Source organism: Nanorana parkeri, unplaced genomic scaffold (genome assembly GCF_000935625.1).
Source record: "Nanorana parkeri isolate BGI_ZX_2015 unplaced genomic scaffold, ASM93562v1 scaffold1180, whole genome shotgun sequence".
Lineage (NCBI taxonomy): Eukaryota > Metazoa > Chordata > Amphibia > Anura > Dicroglossidae > Nanorana > Nanorana parkeri.
In genome coordinates, this window is record NW_017307448.1 from 36,314 (window position 1) to 44,759 (window position 8,446).

The window sequence follows — 8,446 nt, forward strand, 5'->3', positions numbered from 1 at the left end:
GAGAGCTCTTCTATAATACAACAAAGTACTATATGATTGTTAATTGCTATCGGAAGCTATTGAGCGTCTTTTTGTCTTAAAGAATTTGTGTTTTTTTCTTGAACGGTTGCCGGGCAACCGTCGTGGATTCCTCAGCGTCACCTCCGCCTGAAGGCCCGATGACTCTTCCCAAGTTGGTCCTCGTGCAGCTTGGCCTCGTCATCTGACCGCTTTAGCCGATGCTTCTGTTTCCTGTCACACCCCCGGGAGAGAGAGAGAGAGCGCACGGTGTGTCTACCTCTAAGAGCCTAACGGAATATTCCTTCTGAGAACAACGCGGAAAAAGTACTTTAACAAGGTTTCAAAAGAAACCAAACAATCTCTCCGTTTTGTTTTATATGGAACCATATTCTTTAAAAATAAAAAGAAGTCTTTTTCCTGAAGCTTCAGACCTCGGTCTGAAGATCAATTATGTCTTGTCCCACCAGAGGTATCGTCGCCCCAGTTTTTTCCCACTCCACAGTCTTTAGTTCTAAGGGAGAAGGCGACACTGGCTCCATGTCCTTTTTAACCCAAGATGGCGGAGACTGAATCTTCCTCATTCCTTCCCAAGACCTCTTGCTGGGTGTCTGCTGTTTCTCTATCTGTAGAAGGATAATAGAAAAGTCAAAATTAGAGAGATTAGAGATAGATATATAGATAGATAGAGATAATAGATAGATAGATGAGAGAGAGAGAGATAATAAATAGAGAGAGATAGATAGATAGATAATAGATAGATGATAGATAATTGATAGATAGATTAGAGATAGATAGATAATTGATAGATTAGAGATAGATAGATAGATAGATAGATAGAGATAATAGATAGATAGATGAGAGAGAGAGAGAGGGGGGACAGAGAGAGAGAGAGAGATAATAAATAGAGAGAGATAGATAGATTAGAGATAGATAGATAATTGATAGATAGATAGATAGGAGAGATTAGAGATAGATAATTGATAGATAGATTAAGAGATAGAGAGAGATCCCCCCCCCTCCATCCCATATAACCTCCCCATATGCTTTGGCAATGCTAAAATGTATTTGGTCCTGCCAATAAAGCTTATTTGAATTGAATTGAATTGAGAGAGATAGATAATAAATAGATAGATAGACAGATGAGAGAGAGAGAGCCGCCGACTTCCCGGTTCCGTCCCTTGCAAGCAGAACCGGCAGGAAGTTTGAAACCCCCCAAAATAGATAGAGAAAATAAAGGAAACAAATAATAAAAAATCATACTGCCAGGGAGGTATAAAAAGGAGCAGAAAAAACACACCTATGGTACGCCCAGGTGCCTTAAGGGTCACGGGAGGACATATTCTAACCTCCTCCTGTGACCCAAAGCTCAGTATATAGCAGGCTATTGCTCACTATATACCGAGATCTCCGCAGCCGAGACGGATCCCGCCAATGCTGCCGAGATCCACCCAGCTGCGTGATTGACAGCTGTGCCTGCCTCCTCCGTTTCTCCACTCAGCACTGGAGGATCGGAGCAGGGAGGGGGGAATCCCTGTGAGGAGCGGTGACTGACAGTTGCGGCTCTCTGCAGGGAGATGATCGGAAATTGAGCGAGTGGCGGTATGCGTTCGCTCACTTCCCGATCTATTGAGCCGACCTGTGAGAGTTTCATTGTAACACGTCGGCTCGAACTATGACGTTGAGTGAAAATCATTCACCTCATAGTTCTCCTTTAAGTTGGTTATTGCGTTATATTTTTTTTAAATTCTGGAACTGTATTTGACAATTACAGTATTAAACGTATGTCATTGAAGACCTCATTGTGGCAGCGTTCAATTGCAGGCTGAAGGTTTTCATTTTTTTTTCTCACTCTTCAGCTTACATGTGATCATTTTGTGATTCGGAATCTCTCCGAATGCTTCCTTGTTGTCAGTGGGGATACAAGTAGTCCGTGACCGCTAAGTCTGAGGGTGGGCAGTGCCCAATTTGTTTGTCAGGATCTGAACCCGGGGCCTCTGCTGTAGCTGGCGGTGGTTCTACCTGCTGAGCCACCTTAGAACCTTGGATAGCTCCTCGCCTGATCTCCTGTGTAATCCTCAGGTAACCCTAGTTTCTGCTGAACTCCTTGCTCCTCCCTTGAACTTCCTATTTTAGCCACGCCTCTGCACTTCCTGTTTGCCAGATTATTGTGCTCCTGCCAATATCTTGCTTCCTGCTCCCTCTGTGATACAATCTGCTCATACTGCTATCCGTGTACCGACCTTTGGCTGCTGATTCAACGACTACTCTCATCATCTTCTGCTACATACTGATACCTTTGCCTCCTGACCTCGGCTTGATCCCTGACAACGCTACTGCCTGCTCCTCCACTACTACCGTCTGCTTGTGTACCCAATCCGGCCTGTTATACCACCAATTTGTCAACTGTTTCAGCTACTGGACTCTGAGCCTGATCCCAGATTGTGACAGTGTTGGTTGCAGGTACTCATAGGGGGGACATTAATAAGGATAATCACTATGCACCATGCTGGGTAATGTTTATATACATATTGTGGATGGGAAGATGGTTATACAAAGTGATGAAGGACCTTCTCATGGTCGCCTCACCTTGCCCTCTGCTGTTAGAGACTCCTTATCTTTCTCCGTAATCCTCAAGTAAACCTAGTTTCTGCTGAACTCTGAACTCCTTGCTCCTCCCCTGAACTTCCTATTTTAGCCACGCCTCTGCACTTCCTGTTTGCCAGATTATTGCGCTCCTGACAATATCTTGCTTCCTGCTCCCTCTGTTTATATACGTATTGTGGATGGGAAGGGGTTATACAAAGTGAAGAAGGACCTTCTCGTGGCAGCCTCACCTTGCCCTCTGCTGTTGGAGACTCCTTATCTTTCTCCGCATGCTGAAGCTTCCGATTTAAGTCCTGGAACATGTCCTGGTGGCGTTTCCTGGTGTGCATAATTTTCTGGGAGAAAAGAAGAGATTATATTTATGTAAAAAACACAAATGACCAAAACAAATTCCTAAAGTCCTACACTATGCAACTCTCTACCTCTACGTCCTGTATCAACAACCGCATTCAAACTTCCGAGGCAGGCTCATGTCTGATCGGAGGCCGCGACGGACCTTGTTGGGCGTTTTCTTGCCATCATGCCTTTCGTATGTAAGAGTCTGCAAGAAGGCTGGAGGGGGCGTGGCTTGGAACCCCCTTTCCTGCATCAGGAGCATAAATACCACCAAAAGAAAGCTCTATCTGTCCCCAAAAAAGGGTATAAAATTCATTTCAGTACAGCGCTGCATGACGGAATAAATGAGAGATTTAGACTCCAGGGAGATGTAAAGACACAGCCTGAGTAGAGAAGCCTGTCCCGAGCCGGCGTGCTATAGAAAGGGACCCTTGCTCTCTGCGTGTAAACAGTAGTCTCTCTGCAGAGACTCAGAGGTCATGACGTGCTGTCCGGCTTCCTGATTAGTATCCTGCCTTGCAGCGTCACTAGGCACCATGAAGCCAGTTTCCTAACCAATCAGGAATCTGGGAGATGGGTCATGACCCGCGCCCAGCTTCCTAATTGGCCGTAGGGATGCACCGATATCACTTTATTAGGACCGAGTACGAGTACCGATACTTTTGATCAAGTACTCGCAGATACCAATTACCGATACTTTTTCTTAAAGGGACAGGTCACATTTTTTCTAAAGCAATACAAACTAATGCTTTAAGGTCACTTTCTTAATATTATGACTCATGAGATGATGAGGGAGCACGACGCCGGCTTACCGGCCAATCAGAATGCCGGGCGCTGCGTCATTACACGGCGCCCGGCTACTGGATTTGCTAGCCTCCTGACCAATCGGGAAGCCGGGCAGCGCGTCATTGCACGCTACCCGGCTTCCTGATTGGCCGGGAAATTGGCTCCATGCTTCCTCATGGCACTGCCCGTCAGAGGGAATCTCCCTCTGACCGGAAGTTCCAGTGTCGGGGTAATTATGGGAGCATTTGGTAGAGTACTCGCTCAAATACTCCGTATCGGGACCAATACCAATATCGGTATCGGTGCATCTCCAATACAAACCAATCGGCACAGAAAATATTTGCTTTGTATTTCGTGAATAAAAATGAAGAAACAAACTTACCTCAAAATCTAGTTCTGCATACCGCGATTTTCTTCTCTGTAAATGCAAACAAAAGGAAAATATGTAAGTTCAGCCCTATTAGGGAGAGAAATACAATATTTCGAAGGATCAAATAATAAAAATAATAATAATAATAATATCTGATGATGATAGATAATTCAAACATCACTGCAAGATTTTGGGAACTATCATGAACATGGGGGTTTCTTATCAGTCTTTTTTCTGCTTACATCCCGTTGTTCCCCCAGAGCAGCAGAATGTATAATATACCCTATATTGCCAAAAGTATTTTGGCAATATAGGATATATAAGTTCCAATCACCTCCATGGTCCCCCGGTGTATAAAATCACGCACCTCGGCATGCAGACGCTTCTACAGACATTGGTGAGAGAATGGGTCGCTCTCAGGAGCTCAGTGACTACAAGCGCGGTACCGTGATAGGTTGTCACCTGTGCAATAAGTCCATCCGTGACATTTCCCAGCTACTAAATATTCCGCGGTCGCCTGTTACTGGGATTATAACAAAGTGGAAGCGACCGGGAACAACAGCAACTCAGCCAGGAAGTGGTCGGCCACGTCACATGACAGAGCGGGGTCAGCGCATGCTGAAGCGCACAGTGCGCAGAAGTCGCCAACTGTCTGCAGAGTCAATAGCTACAGACCTCCAAACTTCGTGTGGCCTTCAGATTGGCACAACAACAGTGCGTAGAGAGCTTCATGGAATGGGTTTCCATGGCCGAGCAGCTGCATCCAAGCCTTACATCACCAAGTGCAATGCAAAGCGTGGGATGCCGTGGTGTAAAGCACGCCGCCACTGGACTCTAGAGAAGTGGAGACGTGTTCTCTGGAGTGACCAATCACGCTTCTCTGTCTGGCAATCCGATGGACGTGTCTGGGTTTGGCGGTTGCCAGGAGAACGGTACTTGCCTGACTGCATTGTGCCAAGTGTAAAGTTTGGGGGAGGGGGGATTATGGGGGGGGTTGTTTTTCGGGGGTTGGGCTCCGCCCCTTAGTTCCCGTGAAGGGAACTCTTAAGGCATCAGCACACCAAGACATTTTGGACAATTTCATGCTCCCAACTTTGTGGGAGGAGTTTGGGGACGGCCCCTTCCTGTTCCAACATGACTGCGCACCAGTGCACAAAGCAAGGTCCATAAAGACATGGATGGGGGAGGGGGAGGAACGTGACAGAGTCCTGACCTCAACCCCATAGAACACCTTTGGGATGAATTAGAGGCGGAGACTCCGAGCCCCTCCCCCAACATCAGTACCTGACCTCACAAATGGTCCAACATTCCCATAGATACACTCCTAAACCTTGTGGACGCCTTCCCAGAAGAGGCGGAGCTGTTATAGCGGCAAATGGCGGAGCCAACCCAATACTGAACCCTACGGACTAAGACTGGGATACCATTAAAGTTGATGTGCGTGTAAAGGCGTCCCAATACTTCTGGCAATAGGGTGTATGTGTGTTTGTACTTATGTGTGCACACTTATGCTTGACCCTGAGGTCTTGAATTAAGGCCATACTAGAGAAATCTGCACCTAGAAGCAGACTGGATCCTCTCAGCCATCCTCTCTGTCTCAAGGTCACAATGACATTTCAGCTCCATTGAGTCTTACACTAGCCTTTCGAACTATTTTTTTTCTGGGAATGATTCTGAACCAATACCCTTAGGCCCTGAAGGGGGAGGCCTTTCCCTCAAAACACATTGGCCGTACTTGATGTTCTCATCCAATAAATCACCAAGCTAGATGACTATTACAATTGGACCTGTTCTTGCGCCAACAAAACAGTCCCTCAGCCTTTGTTTTTGGTGGAAAAATAAAAAGACAGCAAAAAAAAGTTGGATAAAAAAACTTCAAGCGGCAATACACAATAATGACCCAAATACGGGGGAACAGTGAATTCAATAAACTTAAGTTGCCCCGAATTACACCCCACATCCGTCATCACTGACTCATCATTAGCTTTGCGTTCAATCCCTCTCACCTCTAAGGAGCTCATCGATAGCGTAGAGATGTTTTCGTTCTTGGGCATAATGCCCGCTGTCCCTAATTCTAACTTTTCGCATAGCCCCATGGGGATCTGAGACTCGCTGGGGTGCAGGTGTTGCTTCTGCATTGGAGAACCCTGCTCGGGGCATTTTATGCCCATACGTTCCCGGGGCGGACTCTTCACCATGTAACTGGGGTCGGCCATGTTGAGATGGATGAGCCGGGTTTGCGGCATCTGGTCAATGTTCATGCTGTATTTGCTGTCCTCCTTTGGCTTGGCCCTCAGCGTGGCCGTACTGCTGGGTAAAATGACGTAGCTGGCGTCCATTGACTGCTCCTGCGCTCTGGTTAGCTCAGAGTCCAACTTTTTGAAGATGTCCCCCTCGCACATGTATATGGGCTTTGGGGGCTGGTTTTTGTCTTTTTTTAGGGTGAGCGTGTGGTTGTTGTACTCATTTAGATTGATGCTTCCGAGATAATGCGGAGAGCCTTGAAGATGCATTTTGGACACGTTGGCTGGAAGACTGTTGAAGTTCGAACCCTTTTGGTGGTTCTTCATCTTTTCTTCGTCTTGCAGTGAAGGGCGTTTTAAAGTCCCGGTGATGGTAGATGTCCTACAGGTTGAAATGTCTTTGCCGAGAGCTGGAGTAGAAAGAGAAAAAAAATAATTGACATCACGTAAAGAAAAAGACACCTCATGTACATACAGAAGAAATACATCGGAAACACGCAGATCTTGTGTTCAAGGGTAAAGTCACCAAAAAACATAATTTTTGGTCAGAAACAATGGAGTCTGGTAGGGAGATGCCACCCTAGGGTTGCCCGCCAGTCCCAGATTCACCTGGACAGTCCGAGTATTGAGTCCTGTATGTGCTGTTTTTGGGTTTCAGGCCAGCTGAAACCCATACACAGCACATACAGGACTCAAAACCCGGACTGTCCAGGTGAATCCAGGACAGGTGGTGTCAGAAACCACCTGCTACTGCGCATGTGTGGGGTCCACTTTTCCGTACTGCGGGTAGACGGGCACTTGCGCTCATGCGTGCGCCACAGAACAGCCGCGCAAAAGTGCTCCAAGCGCACTGGACGTGATTCTGTTTCCTGATCAGCCTATTTATAGCCAGCCTACCTGACTTCAAGTTGCTGGATTGTCTTCAGCTTCCCCCGTGTCCCTTGCCCTTCTGATTACCTTGCTGACTTTTGACCCTGATTGCCCTTGACCTTGTTGATTGCTGCCTGCCCTCGACCTCCTGCTTGCCTGCTGGACCTGCCTCTGTCTCCTGCCTGTGTATCTCGCTGCCCAACTGGATTTGACCCCTGACTTGTTTGACCTCGATCTTGGATCCTGCTCTGTACTCCGCTGCCTGCCTGGTTTTGACTACAGCTCAGCCTGACCCGATCCGGTGCCGGAACTCCAGCTTGCATGGTGTGATCACCACTGGCACATGTGCCACTTCCCAGATAGCAAGTAATTGTGCTGCATGTTTGAGAATGACTGGCTAAACTATTGCATGCCAAGCTTCACAATTTTGTTGCACAATTACAGCGAGTCTCCAGACCAGCCAGCTTGCAGAGCTCTTGCTAAGACCTGCAGGACTCTTGCTGTAGACTTGCTGAGCAAATTTGCTTCAAATTCAAAAAGTGTCGCCTAGAACTTGTGCTGCGAGTGTTCTGCAAGTCTACAACCTGCCAGGAGTGTGCAGCAAGTTAACAAGAATTACAATTTAACCCGGACACAAGTTTGTGGCAAGTTATCCTTGCTATCTGGGTTGCTGTCCACTCAGACTCTGTTCCCAACTCCAGAGTCTTTGGGACAAGGGGTGCAAGGGAAGCTTCCTCCCACATTCAGTCTCCACCCAGGTACATGCCAGGTGCTAACCCTATGTCACCCCCAAAATTCTAACTTGAAGATCCCATGGGGGGCTTAATGTTAAGCAACATGGCCATGTTCCTCTTCCGCGATTCTCCAAACCAACTTCAGCCAAAACCAAGCTTTGTATTTTTATACAGACGGTAAGAGTTGTAACATCCGTCACGTTTATGTTGCAATCTGTGTCCTCATTGGGAAGATTTCCTCTCAGTTCCTGACCCTGTGACACCTATGTAAAAAATGGGGAGCAGGGGGGGCGGGTTCCAGTCATCTCAGAGTAAACCTAACCATTGACCACAGAAGGGTGATAGAAGGTCCGGCTTCATCTAAGCATAGTCTATCACTTGGCTGCCCCATGAACCTGTACGTTCAGCTTAGCCTGACTGGTCTTGTCTTGGCGTGGAGCCGTCTATCGCATGGAGAGGCCGAGACAGTCCTTACTCTTCTCTTGGAAGACAGAATTATCTGA

General features: G+C 47.1%; 1 protein-coding gene across 1 annotated transcript in view; it reads right to left on the bottom strand.

Annotated features, from left to right (window-relative positions):
- Nucleotides 1-227: 227 nt before the first annotated feature.
- LOC108796840 (brain-specific angiogenesis inhibitor 1-like) overlaps nt 228-8,446 on the bottom strand; it is a 368,891-nt gene continuing 360,672 nt past the window's right edge. Inside the window, exons 38-41 of the mRNA XM_018568381.1 lie at nt 6,103-6,749; nt 4,109-4,144; nt 2,835-2,939; nt 228-623 (exon numbers count right to left, since the gene is read on the bottom strand). Of these exons, the coding sequence (XP_018423883.1) occupies nt 426-623; nt 2,835-2,939; nt 4,109-4,144; nt 6,103-6,749 (986 nt within the window). The 3' untranslated portion in view covers nt 228-425. The remainder of the gene's footprint in view (nt 624-2,834; nt 2,940-4,108; nt 4,145-6,102; nt 6,750-8,446) is intronic.